At 33.5% G+C, this 27,226-nt stretch overlaps 1 protein-coding gene across 1 annotated transcript in view; it reads left to right on the forward strand.

Annotated features, from left to right (window-relative positions):
• LOC106460288 (putative gonadotropin-releasing hormone II receptor) overlaps window positions 1-27,226 on the forward strand; it is a 46,450-nt gene that overhangs the window by 8,170 nt on the left and 11,054 nt on the right. Inside the window, exon 2 of the mRNA XM_022386974.1 lies at window positions 22,569-22,802. Within this exon, the coding sequence (XP_022242682.1) occupies window positions 22,569-22,802 (234 nt within the window). The remainder of the gene's footprint in view (window positions 1-22,568; window positions 22,803-27,226) is intronic.

Consider the following 27,226-nt stretch of genomic DNA (forward strand, 5'->3'; position numbering starts at 1 on the left):
AAAATCAGGTTTCAGTACCCGTGGTAGGCAGAGCACAGATATCCCATTGTGTAGCTTTGCGCAAAATTCAAAACAAATCAAACCTTTCTTGAAGTCGCCCACAGTGGCACAGCGGACTTATACTGCTAGAAACCGGGTTTCGAGACCCGTGGTGAGCATAACACAGAAAGCCCATTGTGTAGCTCGGTGCTTGATAACAAACACCAAAAGTTTTCCTGAAGCCATCCTGTGGGTAAGCGGTAAGTTTATAGGCTTCTAACGCTAAAATCAGGTTTCAGTACCCGTGGTAGGCAGAGCACAGATATCCCATTGTGTAGCTTGGTGCTTGATAACAAACACAAAAAGTTTTCCTGAAGCCATCCTGTGGGTAAGCGGTAAGTTTATAGGCTTCTAACGCTAAAATCAGGTTTCAGTAGCCGTGGTAGGCAGAGCACAGATATCCCATTGTGTAGCTTTGCGCTTAACAACAACCAAACCAAAATCACTTTCTCAATTATTTGATTCTCAATAGACTTCTGAATTATCTGGTATACAAACTGTATCAAGTACATAAGATATTATAAATTGAAAATGTATTTACAAGAGAATTAGAAATAAAAAATAATACTCATAAGATAGATTTAACGGAATTGTTAAAAGTTCATATATTCTCACTCTTTTTTTTTTCAGCTAAACATATTCGTATTTCGTGTGTATATGTGTGCAGGGAGAAAATAAAATTACTTTGTATTTATCTGATCTTCTATACCCTTAAGTCAAATTCAAAAGCGCCCCCAATCGGCCAATAAACTAATGCAATCGTAAACGTCACCAGACAGAAATGATAAAGAAACATAAGAAAAACAACTAACTTTTCATAATAACTTGACATTTCAAAACGTGTTTGCCAGCTGACACAGCACTTAGGAATAATTTCCTAATATGATCCTAATATGACATTTGTGAAGTTTTACCCCTAATAATAAATTTTCAATTTTTCTAATATAGGATTACAAACAATAATGGATAAGTCATATTCTACATTTTGTTCTATAGAAAAAAAATTCAAAACGTTGTTGAACAAAGTCAGATTAGATTCGGCCAAATTTTTCTTGAACTTTGAAACTATAATTTATTTAATTTTAGTAATTTAAATTACATGTCTACTCTCGAGGACTTAAAGAGTTTCGTATAGTTTTAGAGAATTCAGCTGTTTAGAAGGTTACATATTTTGACATAATATGCTGTTACCATGGTGATGAGTTTTACCCAATCCCCTCCAGGGTTTGAACTTCAGTTGTCTAAGTACCACTTCTGTCCTTAAAGAGCTGATCTTATAAAACTCGGGGTAGCACTCGACACGCTGTTTACTTGGCAGCACACTTTAAACTCAATAATAAATATACAAAACATATCTAAGCCAACTCAGCGAAAGAGCACATTTAGTGAGTTTTTCTGGAGAGGATGATTTGTTCCTCAGACTATTCTTTATGTTATGTTCCTGATGAATGTGATACGCCATAATACTAAAGTATTCATCATGAACAATTGCATTTATTGATGTAGTTATGATTTTATTGTTTGTATTTGAATACAAAACCACATTGGACTGATAGGAAAGCTTTTACTTTTGACAATATATTTTTCTGTTAATTTAACGTTAATTAAAAGAGATAAATAACGCACACTGTATAGTTTTTACTATGTGAGCAAACTAAAAATAAATACAGGAATAATTACTAGCATTTTAAAACTAAAATCGCAAAAGTACCATAATTATTTATAACAGCATGCCACTTATTATTTTAAATTTATATACATAATTCATTTATTCAGAAAAGTGCGCGTTCTGACATAGCATAGGGTATCATTCTGGTTGATAATTTCAATTATTTTAAAACATGCAATTTTTCATTCTGTCTTTGTGCATATTCCTACGGAGATGTTATTAATTTAATTATGTTATTATCAGGATATGAGTTGAAAGACACAGTTATGAAACAATATAAAGTTTATCTCCTTTTAAATTTATACTTTTAGATGGCATAAAAGAAACCAAAAATCTCAGAGAAGAACGTCATATTAGACATGACAATAAGGATTACAAAAACAATGGCTTCAAAGATAAAATTATAAAAGGTGTTTAATTCCACGGACGATAATTAAATTACCAAAACTTTTCGAAGAAGAATTTTTCGTGTTCAACGTTACTGTCTTGTCCCGAAAAATGATAGATGAAATTCCTGAAAATTTCTTATAGTCACTGTAATATACAAGTAGCAGTTTCCCATACTGACTTTTTGGATGTTTCGTTAGTCGAATGAACTATAAAAACGTTTATTTCATCTACTGGGAATGTCCCCTGGTGGCACAGCGATATGTCTGCGGACTTACAACGCTAGAAACCGGGTTTCGATACCCGTGGTGGGCAGAGCACAGATAGCCCTTGTGTAGCTTTGTGCATAATTAAAAACAAACAAACATCTACTGGGAATGTCCCCTGGTGGCACAGTGGCATGTCTGCGGAGTTATAACGCTAAAAACCTGGTTTAGATACCCGTGGAGGGCAGAGCACAGAGCCCATTGTGTAGCTTTCTGATTAACTTCAAACAAATAAACTTGGAATATTTGTTGTACAGATTTGCCGTTTATCTTGAAAGCACAACTTTAATACTTTAAAGTTTGATGTTACTTTTTCGAGAAATGCTATGACGTCAAGGTTTATATTAACCTTCAGAGGGTAAGTTTGCTGTAAATTGTGTTTACAAACATATTGTTAAGCTTTTTCATTATAAAAGTGTATTTGAGGTTGGATAACGTTCCAGTAAAACTTAACACTCGTAACTTAAATGTGAATACCAAGGGAACCTTCCCAGGTCTGATGAGACCTAGTATTGTTCCTTTTTTTCATCGACCTAACGGGCTGATGGTAAAGTATGTAATTATTAGATGTAAGCTTACATTTTTATTTGTGCACTCTAGAAATAACTAGCAAAAATACTCGGCAATGACGGACTTAAAAAATAATACTATAAATGGGGGGGGGGGAGGTCTTCCATTATTTTGAGACATAGCTTACGAAATGTTTCTTCGATGCATAAACATCACTTCCATTTGAGGCTGGCTTCATGTATTTTGCATCGAGTTCCTCGTTCAAATAAAGTAGATGCAAAAGCGAACCGTTTATTCGACTGCTTATCCCTTTACGTTCTTTATGTGCGTGTGAGAGTGGGTGAGGAGGTGGGAAGCCACTTGGTTTTCCTTCCGAATTTCACGGAAAATAGTTCAAGCAGTTCCTCACAACATCTTGTGACACCAGACAGGAGGAAAATTTTGCTTTATATATACATATCTTGCCGTTTTTGTTAAACCTAACAATATTCAAATAGAAACACTAACAGATAGGTTTCATGTTAAAGTAGTCTTAAAGTGGTATCTACACGTTAAAAGTAATATTTTTTATGATGAAAAAAGCAGAATTAGGAAACCACGGATTTTCAAGCGAAACCTGATATTTTAATCTATTATTAAGGCGGTTAGGTTCAAAAGGGAGTAAACATTCGGGAGAAAATTGCTTAGTCACTATGTAATATTCTTAGTTTAGAATAAAACAATTTCAAATTTAGAAATTTTGATTTCTCAAAGAAGCAAGAAAACAAAGACGACGTAGTGTTCACATTAAGATGCAAAATTTATCTGCAAATGTTCTATTAAACAGCTTTCTTACTCGCTTATTATGGGCATGGCCTGGTGGCTAGAGCACTTGACACGAAACCGGTAGGTTGCCGGTTCAAATCCCCTGGCCAAACATGCACGTCCTCTGAGCCGTGAGGGCGCAATAGTGTGACAGCCAATCTCACGTTGGTAAAAAGTATTCCAAGAATCGGCGGTTGGTAGTGCTAACAAGCTGCCTTCTTTCGATTCTGTCATTTATAAATTAGGAATGGTTAGCGTAGGTAGTACGACAGTAGCTAATGACAGTTTATTGTGTGCAATATTAATTTTTTGTCAATTAAAACAAGAAAACAAGTGTGTCGTTGAAGCCTCAAGTTTCGTCTTAAGAAATATTCATAATTGTTGTTAAAAGTATTATTGAAATATCCGTGATTGTTGGTCAGAAGAAAGGGACCTTCGTTCTTTTGTGTAATTAACATACGGAAAAAATTAAAGAACAGTGAGAAAGAAATTGATCAATAAATGTTGTTTGTTTGTTGATAAAAAGTTTTTTAAGCACTACCAAATACGTCAAGTGTCACGAATGTGGTCATATATATATTGGTCTCTCTATTACTTCGTGTTATGATTATAAACTGTCTGAGCTGAATCAAATGCCGTCTCGTTTTTCGATTAATCACGTTCAAATGTGTTCTCTTCAATGGTCAGAAGGAAGGAAACGTGCATCTAAAAATCTGGATGTATGAAAAGAGCAAGACACTTTCTGAATAACTGACCGTATTAAATACATCGGCTGAAGATAATTACAAAGCTGCCTGACTTTATAAAACTCACCGGTTATAATTTTCAAAAGCCGGCTAACAATCTTTGGAAAATCATAGTCATGCGTATGAAAAAAAATGAGCCAACATCTGGTAAGTTACAAATGTTTTTGGAAAGTAACAAGGGATTGTAAATATTCAGAAGAGGCTGTCGTGTTGCATCAGGATTCATTAAACGCTCGTGGTTTTGAGCTACGTTCCGATCTTCGAGAAATCTTCCTCTAAAAGATGATGAAGCTGTTGATGATTATATTTATGTACTGACATATGATATGCAATCACTGAATGCTTCATTTTCAAACAGCTTTTCTGTGTTCATTAATACGATTTTTTAATTAATGTTACATTTCTTCTACGATGGACTAGAAATATCCACTTCAATTTCATAACCACACTGGAAATTTTCACGATCAGCCTGATTCTTTCATAACGAAGAATAAAGTTCGCAAGCAGCTTGGATCCCAGTTCAACTAAGAAATGTAATTCATTTTTCATTCGTTCCTTGAATATGAGGTAGAGTCACGTGTGCTTCAGACGAATGTTGGTTTTGGGAAATGTTATTTTTGCAATTTGGCCTAATTTCTGACAGTGGTTGCTGTATTCATTTTGATATAGAACCTGAATAGCATGTTTTAATACTTTGTTTTTCATGTTGTTCAAGGTCAACATATAACATAATAGCCTTGTTTACTGCTCCCCAGTGGCACAGCGGAATGTCTGTGGACTTACAACGCTAGAAAACGGGTTTCGATACCCGTGGTGGGCAGAGCACAGATAGCCTATTGTGTATCTTTGTGCTTAATTACAAACAAATAAACAAACCTTGTTTATTGTTTGTCTCAGTTTGGATGGTGTGGATCAAGTTCTAAATATATGTGTGTATGGATCGGCTTACGACAAACTCTTGAAATGAAGATGTTTTTATGATGAACGTGTAATCAGGATGTCCAAAAACAGCTATGTGCAAGCATTTTCTTGTTCACCAGTAAACTGTATAAACCGGTGTTGAGCGTTCTGATGTGATCAACTTTTTCTTGATTGAAGATCCAAATAACATCACCGACATAGCTACAATAGATTTTAATTTTTCGGTCGAAGGTGTTTAAGGTAGAGATTTTAATGTGCTCTATTCCTAATTCAACAATCACTCTAGAAACCATGATCGTTTCGCATATTTGTTTATGTATAACATTTCTAAAAGAGAATACTGTTACTTCTAAACAAAACACAAGTCAGTCACGTACTTCAGAAACGTTTATCTATAATAAATAAACTTAGTATTCCAAAAATTGTTCAATCTCGAAGTCTAAGTTCAACGTGTGTTATTGGGTTATACTAGTTTCGGAGAATTCCACTCCTCATCAGTAACTGTGAACACAAGTTATCCATAGAGAAATAAACTGGACCATTATCTTCACCTATCCAGCGTATAGGGTTTTTTTCACAATGAATATAAAGCACGTTCACGCTAGCAATATGTTTGAAAATTTTATTTAGTTTCAATACATCCTCGGCTACATCAACAGCTAGTGAAACAGGTATAAGCATATAAATGATTAATAATTTCCTGAGGGAAAATCAGATCATAAATCATATATTTAGAATTTTTGACAGGAATCTCAGAAGAGCTGATTAAATGGTTTTAAAATATTAGAAAAGCACTTTGATAACGCGTAGGTAGACCAGGGGGAATATACGTATTTCTTTCAATTTTGGGTTTTGGGCTTGTTTTTAACATTCCATAAGTGTATCATTATTTAGTAGACATATGGCTATAGTGTCGTAAACTAAGAATAATTAGAACAACGACATTACCCTTGTTAAATAGTAAAACAGTGCATTAATTTAAGTTTCTAAGTTTTCTAATAGTTCTTCGTTCACCATTAGATACGTTGTCAGAAGATGGTCATGCATAGCGAAAGGTATCTGCGATTAGGTGACGAGTTTTTATCGCTTCGGTTACACGTTTTGAGTCGAATTCCGCCAATATATTTTAAAGTAGGGTTTTTAGTTATGTTTAACATCATTTCGTAAATGAGGAGATGGAGGTTGGGAGTTCTACCTTGTAGAATTTTATGGCACTATTATTTCTACTTTAAAGATATGTCTAAGTATTAAAGATAACTAACTGTCTTCCCACAACTGGCTGCAGACAGCGAAAGACAGTAGGAGTTGAGTCATTGTGGGTGTAAGCACTCAATTCCTAACATTTAACTGATTTCCAATAGCTGCTTGCTAGTTGAACATCAGCATCTAGATTTTGTCTGATATATTAAATATCTCCAACGCACTTGGGTGCTATGACCATAGACATTATCCGATATGATTTAATGTTGACAAATAGGACTGATAAAGGATAATAATTGTTTGATTTTAGTTCAATTGTAATGTTTGTTATGTATATATATATATATATATAGAGAGAGAGAGATGGCATACGGGAATCGTTCGAGAAGCTAGACAGTCTTAAACAAGATTTGTGTCAGAATGTTTATGGCATGACAAATTTACTATTCTGTCTAGATCTCTTCTGTTACTATCTGTTAAGTTTATACTTCAGAGTGTTTTGTTTTTCCAAAATTCAACGATGCTCTGAAAATCTATTGAGGATATATTAAATTTTAGGTGATCGAAGAGACTATAATAATCTTCGTGATAGATTTTTATGACTTCATGACAAATATAAAACTTAGCTTTTATGAATTTTAAGTTGTATTGCAAGGTGGTTAGAACGCTCGACTCGCAATCTGAGGGTCGCGGATTCGAATTCCCATCCTACCAAACATGCTCGCTCTTTCAGCCGTGGAAGCGTTATAATGTGACGGTCAATCCCACTAATCGTTGGTAAAAGAGTAGCCCAAGAGTTGGGGGTGGGTGGTGATGACTAGCTGCCTTCCCTCTAGTTTTACACTACTAAATTAGGGACGGCTAGCGCAGATAGCTCTCGTGTAGCTTTGCGCGAAATTAAAAACAAACCATCCTGACTAACAGTTGGTCTTTCAGAGAGTTGGGAAATATATTCACAGAAAGAAAGCGATGAAGAATGTTTAATTTTTATTGACGTCACGCCCGTTTCCTGGCCGTATTAAAAAACCCACGTATTTAACGGTTACTTGTCTGTTATTGAGCCTTAATTACTGAAATAAAGTGACTCGCTTAGCAAAACCCACATTGCACAGCTAAACTAATCTCCGTATCGTACTATCAAATATGTGATTGCATTAAGAAATGTTTAGATGTGATGGGTGAATTAACAAAGAATAACACTGAAATCTGCACGTTAAACACTTTCACCCGAAAAATTAAAATCTGTTGCAGCCATGACGACGACGTTTTCTCCGTCACCCATCAAGAAGATATTGTCACATAAACATCTGAATGCTTAAAACCCCTTAACCTAATTGACTGTTGAACAATAAAACAATGGAACACTACTGGTTTAAGACATCCCGATTACACGTTTATCGAAAACATCCTCACTTTAAGTGTTTACCGTAAACTGGAGCTGAGCGCGACCTAGAGGTTAGCGTGCCGAACTGGGAAGCTGAGATTCATGGTTCGCGCCCGTTTCCGCCAAAATTAAAAGAATCACGTTCCGCACTTTGGCTCTGTGAGTACGTTACACGTGACATTCAAGTCCCATTATTCAAATAGAGTAGCCCAAGAATTGGTGGTGGGTAGTGTTGACTAGTGTCTTACCTCTAGTTTGTCACTTCAAAATCTGCGACGTCTAGCTTTGCGCGAAATTCAAACAAAGAAACAAACCGTGAACTAACAAATATTTAAACTTTGACTCTCATCATTCAAAGTCACACAACCGCTGTTTTCTGTCCGATCACTAATAAAGAGGATTAATATATTATACATTGGCCTTGATAAAAAAAAAGGAGATTAAAATATGTTACCCAGGTTATAAAACTTAATGTTTATAATAATCACTTTCAGACATGCACCTAAGTTCCATAAGTAAAAATGTTTATAGGAACAAAATTTACCTAGAACGCTTTATATTGAAGGAATCTGTGACAAGTTAATTAGGATTTTTAGATTCGCTTGGATTCAAGTTGCTTATAAACATTGTTCTCATTATGAAAGAATCAGTTTGCCTATGGAAAAATCCGGCGGTGTAATGAAACTGAATACGATAAACGCATATTAATGAACACAAATAAGCTGTTAAAAAAAAAGAAGCATTTTCAATCCGCGATATCGGATCGTTTCTCTTTTCCCGTTCGTAGCATTCATTGGACCAAGATTAAAATAATCAACACTATCAACTTTACTAGAAGTGGATTTATCGAACGTTCGCACATCACTCAAAACCACGGATATTTAGCGAATAATTATGCAGTACGACAGAATCTTTTGCTCATTTACAAACTCTTATTACCATCATTAAGCATTTGTCAATGCGCCAACTGTTGGGTCATTTCCGTGTATACACGACTATGATTTTCTATAGATTCTTCGTTGTCCCTTGAAAATGATGACAGGTGATCACTGTTGGGTCATTTCCGTGTATACACGACTATGATTTTCTATAGATTCTTCGTAGTCCCTTGAAAATGATGACAGGTGATCACTGAAACATCGAGTAGTTTTGTAATTATCTTTTGCTGATGTCATTATTTGTATTAGTTATTAACGTCCCAGCAGTGTACATCTTTTTGGAGTGAAAAGGAACGTGTTTTTGTGGTGTAAAATTTTTTCGGGAAACATTGTTTTAGAAATTACGAAAATATACAAGATATTCAGGAGCAAAGAAGAACTGCATGATAGCTTAGACTAGTTAACTGTACGTTTATTTTGCTTGTACTTTCACAGGGAAGCTTTCTGATTAGCTTAGTTACCTAACGCAATAAAGAAACATAAAAAATATTCATTTTCAATGTCTTATATCCTGATATATACGTTAACAATTACTGGCTGAATGCCAATGTCGATAAACAGAAAACTGAATGTATCTAGAGACAGCATAAAAAGCTATTTTTAATTAAATAACTTTAAATATCATACCTGTAATGATAGTTGAAATCAACAAGGGTGTTTTAAAACACAACTAATCTTACAGGGACAATTCATAATAAATGTACAAGCTAAGTTCCAAAGAAATAAAAATGTTTAGTTTGAAAAGGAAATTATTCTCCAACGTAAAATGCTTCACTAGGCGAATATTTTATCACCTGATCTCTGCTAAGTTCTTGAAGACAATAAACTCTCTCTGATGGTTTGTTTGTTTGGTTGTAATTAAGCACAAAGCTACACAATGGGCTATCTGTGCTCTGCTCACCACGGGTATCGAAACCCGGATTCTAGCGATGTAAGTCCGCAGACATACCGCTGTGCCACTACAAAGCTGCAAGAGTCTTAATTTTGATCTGTATCAAGTGAAAACAACAATATTCATAATAGAATAAACTATTCACTATTCTTTTATTATTTTGACTTCTGTATTTCAAAAATATTATATTGAGGTGGGAACTTTGCCCTAACTCGGAACTTTGACATTCTGTGATGATAGCATTCCAAAAGGCTTAACATTTGACATCTATATTCCAAAACCTTTAGCTAAAATTTGGGGTTTGATCCGCGGGGTGCACAGCTTATGTAGCCATAGCAGCTAGCTTTCCGCTAGAAACAAACAAAGAAAGACTTGATTATTGCCACAGTTTTTAAATATTTATTTTATGCAATACATTTTTCTGCTATATCATTTTACGTCCTTTGCAGGAGAGTAAATTTATGGTCTTCAATTTGTCTTTACCGAAATAATGAATAATATACAATATTATGGTTGACTCTTTTGAGCACAAATGGTGCATTATACAACCTGTGTTTACGGTTAAAATAGAAATTTCGAAACGTAAAATCAAGCATTAAAACTTAAATCAACACCAAACATTACAGAAACTCTGATACAGGTTTACATTATTATAAACAGACGGAAAATGAATGAATGAATGTGTGTATGAACATAGTAAATTCGTAGTTAATGAGTTGAAAACTGGTTATAGTTGAAATCAACTAAGATAAACGTTTACAGTATAGTTCCTCAAAAAGTTATTATTATTATTGTTAAGACTTTAAATATGTTACTTCAAAGCGATTGATAAACCTTCCAAGAACCAAAAGAAGTAAGTAGTTTCTTTTTTTTCTTCGCATATGGTTTTTTCGTCATTAAAACTGTATAACTTAATGACAAGTAGTGAATCAAATGATAGATTGGGCTTCACATATATTTTTAATCAAAGAATACGCAACTTCGCACAAATCGTTGTTAAACATAACAGAAAACGATTCTCTAACGTACAGTTTCACGTAAGTCATTATTAAACATACAGATTCATTGATATACAGCTTTACAACAAATCTTTGTTAACAATAACAGAAACAAGATTCATTGCTTTAGATATTTATATAAATCATTTTTAAACATAAAGAAAACAGATTCACTGTATTCATTACTCAGTGATGACGTTTCTGTGCGGTAAGGTAACACCAAGAGCGAAAGCACAAGGTTAGGCGAAAGAGAACAGAAAGCAGCCAAGGACCTACACTGTGAGAAAATCAGGGATAAACCCAAAATATCTGCTGAAACAGGACAAGAATATTCAAGCAAAGCTCCAAAGGGGCCAATTAAAGTTATGTAGAAAAGGAGTATTTCACAAGTTCACTTCATCACGTGTCATGTAGAAAGGGTATCCTGGAAGCTCACTTATATGATGTATTATATAGAAAAGGGTATTTCACAAGTTCACTTCATCACGTGTCATGTAGAAAGGGTATCCTGGAAGCACACTTATATCATGTATTATATAGAAAATGGTATTTCACAAATTCACTTCATCACGTGTCATGTAGAAAGGGTATACCGGAAGCTCACTTTGTCTTGTATTATATAGAAAAGAGTATTTTACAAGCTCAGTTTATTACGTGTCATATAGAAAGGGTATACCGGAAGCTCACTTTGTCGTGTATTATATAGAAAAGGGTATTTTACAAGCTCAATTTATTACGTGTCATGTAGAAAGGGTATTGACAAGCTTACTTTATCAGTTTACAGACTGTCATAAAATGGGCTTTATTGTCTGAAGTAAGTTCCGTTAGACCAAATGGATAATCATGAGTTTGCTTATAAATATTGAAACGTTGTTACATCTACTTGCCATATTTTTCGCGAGGATGTCATTTTTTATAAACATTGCGCTCGGTGTGGCCTAAGAGTTAGTGTGGCGAATCAGATCTTAGTGTCTATGGTTTGCATGTGGTAAAAACAAAATCGCCCTCCACCTTTTGATGTGTTATAAGAGTGACGATGGGATTCTACTTTTTGATTAGAGTATCCCAGGAGTTGGCGGATGGATGACAATAACTAGCTGCTTTCCCTCTGTCTAGTATATCGGTTCAAAATTAAAGACGGCTAGAGCAGATAATTATTGTGTAGCTTTGTGGGAATGTCCGTAACTAACCAAACAGTCTTATAAACATCTCTAGCGGAGTATAACACTGTTGTTAGGAGCAATTTGTACAAAAGTGTGATTAGAATAAAGTTCACTTTCAGTGTATTAAATTATTTTATTATTCAAATTAGTGGCTTTTCGAGAGTTACACTAGACAACCATTATCTACAAATACTTACTCTTACGGTTTTAAAGACCATTACACTAGGAATATTTAATGATTTTTGGTTAACTACGTAAAACCAGCTTTAACATGTTTTTTTTTAGATAAACTTGATGGTGGTAAGTGTTTGTCTTGAATGCACTTCTTAGTTATTAAAAAATGTATGTTCGATATTACGTTACTTTACTGGGTAAGTTCATTATGTTGAAAGTCTTCTGAACTAACTACGTAATGTTATCTTGAAAAATCGTTACAGAGTTTTCATTTCAACTTGAGAAGATGTTTAAACCTGAATCGAAACTCTGGTTCATCTATACGAGACCTTATTTTAAAAGTTTATATGTTGCCAGAAACTACATTATTTGAGAAACGCTCGCATATAAATAAACACTATTTTCCAAGATTATTTTGACCTATCACAAGAGGAGTAATAATAAATGAAATTATATCATTTTAAAAATATGTGACTAAACCTATAAATCTTTCTGTCTGTCTTTTCGTATGTTCTAGTTTATAATATTGTGGAGTGTTAGAAGATGACAGTGAAAGCTGGAATATTATTGGATTTTACTGGGAGTAAAAAACGGTGAGTTATCCACCAAGTAAAAAGAGGGATGGAAAAAGTTGCGGTTAATCTTCTGAACTGGTTGAAGCTTCTATGTGCCTTATGAACTTAACTACTTAATCTAACACGCCAACTCCCTTCTTACTCTCTCTATAACGTTTTATTTACTCTCGCTTACTCTTCACATTGAGTAAAAGGAATTAAGATGTATCCGAATCTCATGATTTTTTCCACACTTTCAGTATTTTCCTTAATATTCAATGTATGACTTCAAAACATTTATCAATTCTATAGATGAAAATGGTTATTAAATTATGACCTATTTGCCTTGCGATAACAATGTAGATAAACTGAAGTATCTTTTACATCCCCTTTATTTTGCGATAACAGCCCAGAATAACAAAAATATAAACTGCGCTTATCTGTTGTTCGGTTGTCACCCCTCTATCTTGTAATAATCAACCATAAATAACCAAACATAAACTGTACTTAATTGTTGTTCGATTGTCGCCCCCTTATCTTGCAATAACAACCCAAAATAACCAAACATAAACTGCACTTAAATATTGTTTGATTGTCGCTCCATATCCTTTTTATAACAATCGAGAAGAATTAAACATAAATTGTGATTTGTTCGGTTGTCACCCTTTATCTTGTAATAACAATCGAGAAGAATTAAATATAAACTGTGCTTAATTGTTGTTCGGTTGTCACCCCTATATCTTGAAATAACATCCCAGAATAACCAAACATAAACTGCACTTAAATATTGTTTGACTGTCGCTCCATATCCTTTTTATAACAATCGAGAAGAACTAAATATAAACTTTACGTAATTGCTGTTCTATTATGGTTATCAAAGCCATTTCTGCAATTAGAAAGAAAGATTTATGCAGTAGTTTATGAACTGCTAAATCAGTTGTTTTGGTTCATTACAAAACTGTAAAAGGAAATGAACCCCATTTTTTTCTTATATCAAACTTACCGTTATGTGTAGTTGAATGAAAATGATTTTCTGCTTGTATTCTTTGGATATTTCATTTTACCAGCCACCTAGAGGCGAGCGGATGAAATTTTACCCTATTTTCTAACTTTTGTAAGTCTTTACTGATATGGAGATTGGTTGTCGATTTCTAAAATTTTGTTATCTTTTGTGGCAAGTAACGTGTTATATCCAAATTATTTACCAAATTATTACTATTATTTGTATTAATTATTATTGTGGAAGGGGTGACAGGGGAGGGTCGGTTTGATCAGGTAGCTGCTGTGACTTTTGGTGGTTCAGTTGTGCAGTTACGAAATCAACAACAACCGTAGTATATGAATGAATACTCTGCCTAACAACCTATCAAAGAAAACCTTAGTATAGTTCTTGTCATATCGGACAATCAAGCGGATGTGAGTACTAACGGCATATATGTCATGTAATGCTATCGGTGTACCTGTTTCTTTCTACGTGGAATACAAATACACGATATCTGTTACGGAGGTACGCGTTAATCTCGTTAATAGTTTCACTGCTTCCATACATTTCCTGGGAAGATGGCACACTTGTATACATATATCCTAAGTATATACGTTTTTTCTCTCCACAGACAACCTTCATTAAATGTCTTAAACTAAGAGTATCGAACGAATAAATAATGTCATTTTAAGCAACTCTCCGGTTTAAATCAAGTATGTGACGTCACAGAACTGTCAAACACAACTCAACAAGGATAAACATGTCTAATTCTCTATCATGGGCATTCAAAAGTTAACTGTAAGATTCGACCGTATGAGTGTTCGTATTTCACACAGACCTAAAAGAAAGGACATACTAGTACATATCTATCATTGCATCTATATACAGTAACCTGCAGTATGTACCAGTGATTGATAAATCAGGTTCTGTAAGTCTTTTATTTCCCAGTTATTCTGTGCGTAGGTAACAATTTGATTTTAGTCATAAGACGATTTCCAGCACATTGAAAACAAGGGACATAATAAACAGATATATCTATATATGTATGTCAAACATGAAGCCAGTAGCAAGGTAGTATTACAGGAAGCTACGAAACGTCGTCTCTACACACACAGGAAGTTTGCTATCCATTTAATTGATCACCACAATTATAATTCTGGTTACTATATAAAACAATTTAAAATGTTGGGTAACTATCAATTTTGGACAACTGTTACAATGGAATTTTTCTACCACTGGGAGGGGCATCCAGTCCAAACCTAAACAAAACAGTTTGCTTACAAGGTACTTTTCATTTTAACGAACACGTGGAAAGTAAAAAAAAAAAAGGACGATACTTTTGGGCTTGATTTGAACTTCTTTGTACAACCACTTCCAAATAAGTGGAATGTGATGCGATTATGCTCGTTAGGCTAACTTCCTTGTGAAGCAGGATTTTAAAGTAATGAAAGAAAAAGTTACAAGACAAACAAAAAAAGCCCAAAGATACTTAGAATATATTTAGGCCGGAACTTCTTACTTTTTAATAAAAGAAGCGTGTTGAAGACAAAATTAAAGTTTACTACCATATTTTCATAGACAGAAAATAGCATTCTATATCAGATGTTTTAGAGGGGAAAATATATTTACATCAGGTTCATCTACAAACAACGATAAATGCTATGTGTAGCATTCTAATAAAACCCCCCAGTGGCACAGCGGTATGTCTGCGGACTTATAACGCTAGAAACCGGGTTTCGATACCCGTGGTGAGCAGAGCAGATATAGCCCTTGTGTAGTTTTGTGCATAATTAAAAACAACACAACAACAACAAAACAACATTCTAAAAAAAAATCTTTAAATTTTTTCAAACCCTGCTTTTGAGGCCTAAAATAATGTCTTATAGATTTTGAGATATTGATTTTGAGATTTTAAAATACTGGTTTTGGAACTTCAGAATACTTACATCAAATTCTATAATATTGGCTTTGAGGTTTTTAAAGGATTGATTTGGGGGTTTAAAATACTGTTTTTGTAAATTCATCTTATTCCCATTCTGTTATCGCCAAAAATAAAATAAAAAAGAAGAGGGAGAAGAAAAGAAAATCGCGCCCTAATCTTAGGTGTCGTGATGTGTTATGAGATGACAGTAAAATCCCACTAATCGGCCTGAGAAGAGTTGGCTAGCTGCCGTCTCTGTAATACATGAATTCAAAGTTTAAAGTTAGTATCGACGAGTGTTCTTAGCCTTTGAGTAGTTTCATGTAAATATACAAAACACAAAACTAATATTTAGGAATTTAAAATGATGGTTTTGAAATTCTTAGAATATTTGTTTTATATTTTAAAATTCTTGTTTTGAGTTTTTAAAACGCAAGTTCATTTATTTGTTGTTAAGAGCAAAGCTATATATAGGAGTTAAGATTTGTTAAACTTTGAGGTTTGTTATAATCCCTATATTTTTAATGTTTACTTATGATTAGAATTTGTTCAATCAGTTTAATATTTGTAAGTTTCTTTTAAATAAGAAAGTAAGGGGTCCATAATTTAGCAGTGTAAGACTAGAGGGAAAAAAGCTAGTCATCACCACCCACCGCCAACTCTTGGACTACTCTTTTATCAACGATTAGTGGGATTGACCGTCACATTACAACGCTTCCACGGCTGAAATGGTGAGCATGTTTGGTGGTACAGGGATTCGAACCCGCGACCCTCTGATTGCGAGTCGAGCGCCCTAACCACCTGGCCATGCCGGGGGCTAGCGCTGATAGCCCTCGTGTAGCTTTGCGCGAAATTAAAACAAACAAACAGAAAGTAAGTTAACGTTTATCAAAAAATGAAATATTGATACGTAAATCACCAAGTGTCACACACCACAAAGATACGACCATTTAAATACACCTAAAAAGCTAAAAGTAGTGTTTAGAGAAATCTATAAGAATGCATTGAAGTAATACGATATTAAGTTACTTTTTTTCTGGTCAAACAAGAAAAATCCATTTATGACGCAACATTAAATGTAACAGCGTCAAATCAACTTGTTGAAGAGCAGCTAGTAAAAATCAGTGTAAAGCTCATTTTTCGAAGCTCCCTTAACGTTACTAGATATCTACTCCCGCTTGTTATTGGTTAGAAAGAGGAATGTCTACTAAAATTGGTCGTAAGATTGTTGCTTTATTTGTTTACAACCCATGCACTTGTTAGTCGACCAAAAGGGTGTTCTGGTGGTATTTACCAATATTTAGAATATTTTGCACATTAATGATGCGATTTCTAAAACTGGATTGAATATGTATGTATCACGGATTTCGCATGTATTCACAATAATTAATTTGTCTGCTCTACGTATATGACAGTCTACTTCTAAACTCTATCATTTAAAAATAATGCTTATTGATGTTCTATTTCAGAGAAAGTTGCATCCAAAAAAAGTTTAATGTTTCACGTTCTGTGAACACAGTTAACTTTGCAAAAAATTGTAAAAGATGGGCGAACAAATGAAAGTCTTTGCTATGAACAGAGAAAATAAAGTTGAATTTTCTAGAAAGTCTAGAATATTTTAGTGCAGAGAAGTTTAAGTAAGAGTGTGTAATCGAAATGTAGTAGTGAATAGTTTTAGGCCACTTTTCCTCGTAACTTCTTCGAACAGTTCTATTACTCACTTTAACTCCATGCATAGGCATTTGCTTTTAAAAAAAAGCACGTTGAAGCACAACTAAAGAGGATAAAAAAGAAAGATAAGCCTTAAAGTTCTAGTGCTTTCGAAGGGTAAGCTTATTTTCTACAGAAGCAGAGGAAAAAATCATGTATATCCTGGATTTCTGCATTTATTTTGGAGGTATTCTGAATGATTTGACAAACAAATTTCTTCAATGACGCTATCCTCATGTCTGGATTATCTTCTGGGCAACATCCCTCCCCTTATTTGACTTTAACTTATTTTTACGACAAAATACTCAAATGGTTTCTCGACCGCACCTATTGAAATATTAACTTTTTGAACAATATACTGTTGAGTTTTAATTATGTAATTTAGGTATTTATGGTCTTTTTCCATTGGTTAATTTTTTCTTATTATTATTATTTTTAAATTTTAGTCATATTGAAACTTACAAAGTATTTGACTTAATTTATTGGCCATATACAGGAGATAATTCAGTTGAACTGTTAAGAGTTAATGATTTAAAACCATTGTGGATAATGAAAGTACCATTATGAATATGAACCAATAGATATAACCCACTCAATCTTCATTTAATGGTTCTCTAAAGCTGAAGTGCAATTATGACATCATTCTATTTATAAAATATGGTAGTTTGGCTTAATGGTTAGTGCATTGGACTTGTGATCGAAAGGTTGCGTGTTCGAAGCTCACTCGCGCCTTGTCATTGCGTCTTTGGACAAGACACCTGTCCCAGAATGTTCTTCAGTCTACACAGCTGTAAATGGATACTAGCTGATAACTGGATTGTACTGATATCCCTTCCTGGGGAAATGTAGAAACATACTCATTCTTTTGTGTCACAAAAAACCAGAGTTAAACATTGGCTGTATGTGACTTTACATCAACTAAATATCTATAAAGCGAATAATTGTGCATATTGTAAATATAAAACAATTCGTGGATACCACACAAACAGACATATTATGAGAAAAAGATACGTGTTTAGTGTCTTGTAAACAGTGATTACCATTTTTACAAGTTTTAGAGCAAAAGTAGTCATTTTTGTTGAACTAAAACTTGTGACTAGTATTGCATATTAAAATGTCCAAGGTGACATCGATGTCTTTTTTGTTTTATCCTTTCTTATTACATTTCTTGTTATTAATCTTAATAGTTTGAAAACAATTACTTAAACACATTAAAAGAACGGAGACAAAAATTATGTCACATTTGTAACTTTTGTATGAAGAAAAGTGCTTAAAGGAATAAAACGTGTAATCCGCTTCCAGAACATTCTAGACTAGAAAAGTCCAACGTGACAGCTTGTCGTTTTCAGCTGTTGGATCAGTATAACAAACCCTCACAGTTGGATCAGTATAACCTACTCAAACTCTGCCCGATTTATGATCAAAAGTCTTCATTCAGCTTTGGTTTGCGGGCTCGTAAAACGGTTGACAGAAAAACAACCATATTTTCTATTCGTTTCAGTCTGCAAAAAATGTTTTCATTTTCAACCTCTCAAGGCTATTTACACATATTGTTTTTCCTAAAATGTTTTGGAATTGTGGAGTGTTTTCAAAATGTGACTCGCCACCTGTGATTCTTTATTGGAAACTATAATAGTTCCATTGTTTTTCGACCAAAAGGACATTTCGATCAGTGAATGTGACTGAAACTGTTGATAAGTCAGGTCTATGTTCCGTGATTTATTAATAACTTCTAATAGTTATAGAGTATAAATTAGTCACTACATCCAGATTAGTGACGTAATTGATTTTGACAACACCATATATAAGTTGAAATATTTTTATAAGTTATTGACAACGCATGTCGCAATTAAATTTTTCCTTACTGATAACTTGAATTATGTGCATTTATGAACGCTACCGTTTGAAGTCTGATTGGTTGGAATCCGTAACACTTAAGTAATATCAGCAAGTGGTATTTTCACACTCAAACGAATGAAGCTGTTAATAATGTTGTTGAGTATGGTTATCCTTACTGATAACTTGAATTATGTGCATTTATGAACGCTACCGTTTGAAGTCTGATTGGTTGGAATCCGTAACACTTAAGTAATATCAGCAAGTGGTATTTTCACACTCAAACGAATGAAGCTGTTAATAATGTTGTTGAGTATGGTTTATCATTAAGTATTCAGCAGCAGTTCCTTTAGTGCTACTTTAAAAACAAAAACAAAAAACGATTGAAACGATTGTTCGCTTAAGAAACCAAATACTGATAACAAATGCCTGAAATAAAAAACGTACTTTCATTAGTGTGTGTGAGGAGATGGTAAAGGTTTTATAAGGATTTGAATTTAGTTTTGCACTATAATGAGAATCTTGTATTATACAGTTTGTCTCTGTAATTGCTGTCATGATTTGATAAGGGCTTGTATGTTGTTAGATGATTTTCTGACACTTAGAGTTAGGTCGAAAGAAGTAAGATTAGATAAAATGTTATAAACTAACCAACACACAAGTTGAGTCAGTGAGTTCGGGACAAGTTTTTTAGCTTCAGCTGTGCTTATTCTACATGATTATTGACTAAATATTTCTGTTACAACACCGTTTTTTTTATTCTACAAAATCGTTTCTTAAGTTGTCCGTTATATAAAGTATATAGGCTTATAGAAGGAGCCTGAGAGGTTGTTCCTTTTCTGATGAGAAGTCCCACACAGATAATTTTATCGTATGTAGTTGTCATGACGACGTTTGTCAGTATGATGACTTGCTCTGATACGAAAAGTGATTGATGATGTGTGCTCAGCCTTACCTATCAGGATCTGACTTGTCTCAGCGAAGGATGCTAGATGACTAAACAAGATGGTAATGGTCTAGAAACAGAATATTTATCGATCACAGATTTCTGTTTTATATTGAAATATATTACATAAAAATGTTGCTTTCAGCTTTGCGTCAGTGTTTTTTTTTCTTGCGTTTAACTCGCTTTTTCATATATCTTTACTCAGTTGTTTTGTATTTGTAACTATTCAAGCAGAATATAACAATCATTAGTAATCGTATTTTGAACACAAGTATTATTACAAAACACCAGTTCTCGACCACGTACACGATCGCCTGGCTGAGCATGGCATTCCAGAAAGTGCTTCCGTTCATATTCTAATAGCATTAGCATCCGTTAAGGGTTTTTTACTAAGTCGTACACATTCCCACAATGTTTGAAGCTAAAAACTAGTGTTTTGTAAGTAAGATATACTCTATCCTATCTTTAATGCTACTCTTATTAACAGTATGGATTATAATATTTAATATATATATAATATTAATATTGAATTTCTATTATTACACTTTTACTATAGAGATTTTTACACTTTGGCATAGTATGTGTAATTAGGACTAGCCTGATATAAATGCTTCGGTATACAGGTACTGCCGAAACATACACGCTATCTACAATAAATATTGCGCTCGCAAATCGTTATTTAATGACTTACTGTTGTATTAACATGATGCTGCTTCCTTACACAAGTAATTTAATTCTCTTAAGCTGGCCGAACTTCAAGAGATATTATTGGGTTTAAGGGCTGAAAATATCGTTAGTAGCGAGTGTACACAACTGATGAAATAATGCATTCTAATCTTTATGTGTAAAAACGTAAGAAAAGTGTATACATTTATACTTATTACTGACTTTAATTATATTTTCAGAGATGATCTAAGTAGGTAAGTTATTTTCTGTGGAAATTAATGTTAATATTAATCATTCTTACATGCCTGTTCCTGTGAAAGCTTAGATTGAGTGTCAAGTGATACGACGTTCCTTATGTGTGGAGATATTAGTTATCACGTGATGTTCACGAGGTAACCTAGGTGTCCAATAACCACGTAGTAATATGGGGATACAGGTATACACGTCATAATTTGAGAAAACATGTCACCAGACTTCCTTTTATAGCGATTTTTAAAACTCTTCAAATATTTCAGCTTTTAAGACATTTTATCTTATATAATAATGTTTTAGGTAAAGTAGAAATAAGACCAGCAGCTTCATTCAGTGGGGATTTATGAACATGCACCTTAAGCAGCTTCCAAGGCAATTATTAAACATTAATTTGCAGTTGAAGTCATGTTCTTGTGATTCACTAATGTTTCAGAGATGAAAACGATAGTGTTTATAATATTATTAGAGGCAATAAGTAGCCAAAGCTTATAATAAAACGTCATCATATATAATTTGGAGAATGGATATTATGGATAAGAATTTCGTGTAATTATTAAAAGGGCATTTCTTTAACACGATTTGGGTAATCAAAACAGACAAATAGATCAATGCTTTAAATCAAGAGCATGTGTTACCTATCAAATCAATTAGTGCTTTCCAGTGAAATCAAGAAGTGTTAAACACACGGACTCATGATTTACAGCTAAATAGAGACATTATATTAATGTTTACAAATTAAACGATTCAAAATCCGAAAGTTTGAATTATTCTTCTCTGTAACCGACACCAGCCTGGAAATTGGAAGACTAGGATGTGAAAGTTAAAACTTAAGTTTTGGGGTTTTGATTATCTTGCCCTTAGGTTATATGTATATATATATAATTATTTTTTCATGTTGGATTCGAGGCTACTTTGTGTGAAATAATTTTGATGCTAATTTTAGAAAATGAAGCTCGGTACTATAATATTTTTGAATTAATAACAACAGCGATAATCTATCAACAAAGCATAAAAATCAGATTTAGTGAACAATAGAAAAACCAGGTAGAAACTGTACCTTACTTAAAAAAAATAAAGAATATATATGTATATATATATATATAAGAATAAGAATATATATATATATATATACATATATAAGAATATTTATTTATTTATTTAAAGGATTTACGGAAGAAAAGAAGTAAGAATACTATAACGTATTGCAAAACTTATTCGTTTCTGTTTTGACGTTAAACTAAAGAGATAACACGAAGCAGTTTCCAAGATTTGGGGAATCCAATATACAGTAATATTAAAAATGAAATGTAAAAACTACACAATTTTCCCACAAAATATATATTCTTATGTTCTATTACCAAAACAGTAACATAATTTTGATGAAAATACATTGCGTTAAAGTTAATGTCGCTAAATATAAATTTACTACTGTAGGAGGCAGGTTAACATTCTATAGTCACAGGCGTATTAAACATCTCCTCTTTAGGCACTCATATTTAATTAGTGTATATTGTTACCTTAACTTTGTTTAACCAACGTACATTTCTGTTTGCTTCAATAATGATTAAGTAGGTTTAACTGAGTGCCAGTTTTCCTTCCCACCACTGCAGGTATTCGGAGAGTGGGTCTTGGGGGAAATTGCATGTAAGGTGATTGTGTACGCTCAGATCGTAACGCTCGCCAGCACAACCTTCATTCTGACGTCAATGAGCTACGACCGCTATCAGGCGATCTGCAAACCGCTCCAGTCAACCGTCGGGGCTATTCGTGCGAAGAAATTAATTTTCGCTTCCTGGACCTTAGCTTTTATTGTGGCTCTCCCACAACTTTTCATCTTTGTTCAGGTGAGTAAAAAACTTATGCGTATCTTTTCTTTCGTTTTCTACAAGATAAAATCAAATAACAAATCTTGTATATATATATATACTGGAGTCAAGACTCTCAACTATCTAGGAATGCAATAAAATAGTTATGATTTACTGAAAAATGTTCTATAAACTGGTGCTAATTTAGAAAGAAATAAGATGCAATTTTATTTGTTTTGTCATTCTTGACTCACATGATAAACTAATGAGTTTCATTGTTTCCTATTGTCTACATGCTTGTATATGAAAGGGTATAATTGTATGCAATTAAGTAAAACAATGAAATTAAACATTTTACGTATCTAATTATATAGGTTTTGTATGATAAGCTGATTAATGTTTTTGTTTTGTTCCGAAATGCTTGTACATATGTGCGCGTTATTTTCAAAAATAAATAAACAGAAATCCAAAGTATTGTTATTGTAAGTCTGATAATTTCAACATCTTGTCGTCAAAGAAAGTTGTACAGAAATATGTTTCCAAGCCATAACCGTATTTTTAAAGGAAATATTTTTATGTTCAGCTGTTGTAAGTAAAAGTACATTCAATTAGAAAATTTTAGCTTACAACACACACACATACATATATATCTAAACCAAAACTGAGATGTCTGTTATCAAATATTAACTTACAGAAAGAGAAACTTGTCCATTGCCAGTCCTTGTCATTATTCATTAACTCATAAAGAATAACATCTGTGGTCATAGGACCCGAAAGGTTTGAGGATATTCCATCTATCAAACATAAGCTAAACCAAATATGAAACTAAGTAGCTGTTACTAAAGTTCAAATTAGGGGCGAGGAGTTGAGTGATATGACCCTCAACGTCTCAACTCCTACTGCCTTTTGCTGTCTTCAGCCAGTTGCGGGAAGGCAGTCCCCTAATATGTATTCTAATAATACTCAGTTTTTGTCTGTCCTGAAAATGTACGCGCACCTTACTATATAAGTGCGGATGTGCACGCATTTTATTTCAATGGATGTAAACAAAAGGTGGATGTAAATATAGTTTAGCAGAGGTTTTGTACACAATATTAAAATATTATCAAAGCTTTAAAAATGTCTAACGTTAAGTTGTAGAATAACATTATAAGTATATTTATAGTATTAAGTACGGTAAAGTTTAACCCTAACTAAACTAACTCAAGAAACATACACAAGCTACAGTGTTAATTTACCCCTTTATCGAATATAGGCCGTACTTAATAAAGGCTTAACTAATGTTAGACCTAAGGCAAGTGGACTTATAGATTTCGGTGTCTGCGATTAGAATATTTTTGTATTATTCTAGAAATCCCGTATTTTGCAGGTCTCTGCTAGTTTTAATAAAGACAGTTATTAAAATTAAAGAGCCTAACATGTCTCCTCCACGTAATCCCAAAACGGCCAATTTGGACACCAGAAAAAATTGAAAATTGTCTATATCACTGCTTGGGACCTGCAAGAAAGTTTATTTGTACCAGATACCATGTAAGTTGATTGACATATACATAAATATTTCACGAAACCCCCAAATTGTGCTCTTCTTGCTGAAAAATTGAGAAAAAGACAAAAGATCCAAAATTTTCTATATCTCTGATTGGGACCTGTAAAAAAGTATCTTTGTATCAAATCCCACGTAAATTTCCCGAAATAATTGTCAGAAAAACCCTTAAATTATGCTTTTTGTGACATCGTGACTCCCCTATAATTACTAAAAATATTTTTTGTTTGTCTATATTGTGATGTGTGTTGCCTGTGAAAAAGTACCTTTGTACTAAATTCCATATAAATTGTCGAAACCAAGATAAATAATTGACCAAAATCGCTAACATTATATGTTTATTTAACATTTTGACACTCCTAAAATGACAAAAAATTAGCATACCCAACATTTTTGTATGTGTATGTAAGGGACTTGTAAAGGGATTTCATTGTACCAAATCCCATGTAAATTGACCAATATGGCGGAGTAATTGTCAAAAAATCCTACAATTATGCTTTTTGTGGCATAGTGTCAATTTGTGGGACTTGTAGAAAAGTATCTTTTGCCAAATCCATGTAGATTTGTCAAAATACGGCCGAGTAATTGACCAAAACTCCCAAAATTATGCTTTTATTGTGAGCTCTGACCCCCTAAAAAGACTCAAAATGGGCAAATCCAATTTTTTTAATGTCATTTTGATGAATGCATAAAATGTTATATTTGTACCAATATTCATCTTGATTGCTGTAAATATGACCGCACAGGAACCCAACATATACGTTTTTGGGTTGTTTGATATTTGGCCCCCTAAAATCCTTTAAAAAAAAGACCTAAATCTGGGCGTATAGAATCAAGGTGTAACCTTACCAAGTTTCAAGTCAATCCGCTGAGAAATGGCGGTCGATTGAAAAGTTTTTGGAAAAAGAAGAATAAAAGAAGAAGAAGAAACAATAGAAAAAACAATATGTCTTTTTGCAGATATATAATAATCTTATGGTGGAAATAAACCATCCTATATTTTTATAATTGTATGACTGTTAACTTCTCCCCCCTTTAAATAATCATTCCAAAATGAATATAATTGACGGCAACTGCCTGTTGTAGAAACACAGCAATCTGGTGGAAACGGGGATAAACCAACCAATCACAACACGCCCTCTACAATGCACCAGAATACTATAAAGACCAACAACACCATACACACACAGTGACCTGAAGACGAAAGGCGAAAGACTTTCGAAACGTCGTAATCTATACTTGTGTTTCTACAACAGGCAGTTGCCGTCCATTCAACCATATTCCATCATGAATACTCTGCCTAAATAATCTATCAAAGAATGTTGATAATTGGTTTATAGTTTATAAAAGTGGTAAGGATGCAAAACCGAACTCTTCAAATGTAATGTTCAGTATCTCAAAGTATATTCTTTACGAGGCAGAAAACGGTTTAATACAAATCTTGCCAACGACTTTTCTATATTTATAGGTGTGAATGTTATCTAGAGAACAGTAAGATACATATCAGCATTAAGTGGTCTCAATGGATGTGTACCTGCCCGAAACCTATGCTGGAAGAGGTAATCAAACCAAAAAGTTGAAATGTTCATTGAACCACAAAAAAAAGTGGAATTAACAAAACTAGACACATGCATTCTTTATAACTGAATTAACAAAACTAGAGAGATGCACTTTTATAACTGAATTAACAAAAATAGAGACATGCACTCTTTATAACTGAATTAACAAAACTAGAGACATGCATTCTTTATAACTGAATTAACAAAACTAGAGAGATGCACTTTTATAACTGAATTAACAAAACTAGAGACATACATTCTTTATAACTGAATTAACAAAACTAGAGAGATGCTCTTTTATAACTGAATTAACAAAACTAGAGACATACATTCTTTATAACTGAATTCGAATTATTCAGCTACAATCAACAACATTTTATTCGACAGTGGAGAAGAGAACAGCATCATAACCAGTGTATATTCTATACACAGTAAAGCAACATGGGAGATCAGTAGAAGTTTGAGGCAGCATCTCAGCCTATGGCGTTGATGATCTAAAAAAAATTCATAGCGCCCTAAGTGATGACAAATGCATACAGATTTTAATCCATCTTATAATTCCCTAGGAAATACGGCTTATTGATCTTCCAGCAAGACAACGACCCTAAGCAAACAGCAAATGTGACGAAATGATATCTTGAAGGAAAAGAGGCCGTAGAGCCCTTGAGGCTGTAGGAGCTAATATAAAACTGAGAAGATCAAAAGCGAAAAAAATATCTTGGATAAAATGTAAGGTGCAATACAGGACTTTAGGAACAATATTCCATAATCGTAAAATAATATAATGTACAGCAGCTTGAAAACAAAGGGCTTACACAAAAACTAATGGAGTCCACATTTCTTGATCAATCAGCACCAAACTTGACAGTGATACAGGATGACACGTGGAAGGTCATGAGGGGGGTGTTGGACCCCCACCTAATTTCATATTGATAGAATTCTTGAAAACAGTATGTCTTTCTTTCAGTATTGGTACCTTTATGTATTTTTATTGCACTTATAATGTTTATTATGTTAAGAAGAAAAAAACAGAAGCAGAATCCTTTGTTACAAATGAGTTTTATTTCACTCGTCCAACGGACGGTTACTCGAACTTGTTATTAATAAAATCACTATCTAGTTGCCATTTTTCGTTATTTGTAACTCCTGTATATATGCATCACTTTGACGTTTCCATAATTAGTTCCATTACTGTAGATATAAAATAAATACAAGGTAATACATAAGTCGTGCACCACAGTGATGTTTCTAAGTCCTGCCAATGATATCACGACCCAATGTCACAACAAAATCATTTACAAACATTGTTATTGCAGAGATAATGAGAGATAATTATTGCAAACAAAATACTACGAGAAAGG

The sequence above is a fragment of the Limulus polyphemus genome, unplaced genomic scaffold (genome assembly GCF_000517525.1).
Source record: "Limulus polyphemus unplaced genomic scaffold, Limulus_polyphemus-2.1.2 Scaffold743, whole genome shotgun sequence".
Classification (NCBI taxonomy): domain Eukaryota; kingdom Metazoa; phylum Arthropoda; class Merostomata; order Xiphosura; family Limulidae; genus Limulus; species Limulus polyphemus.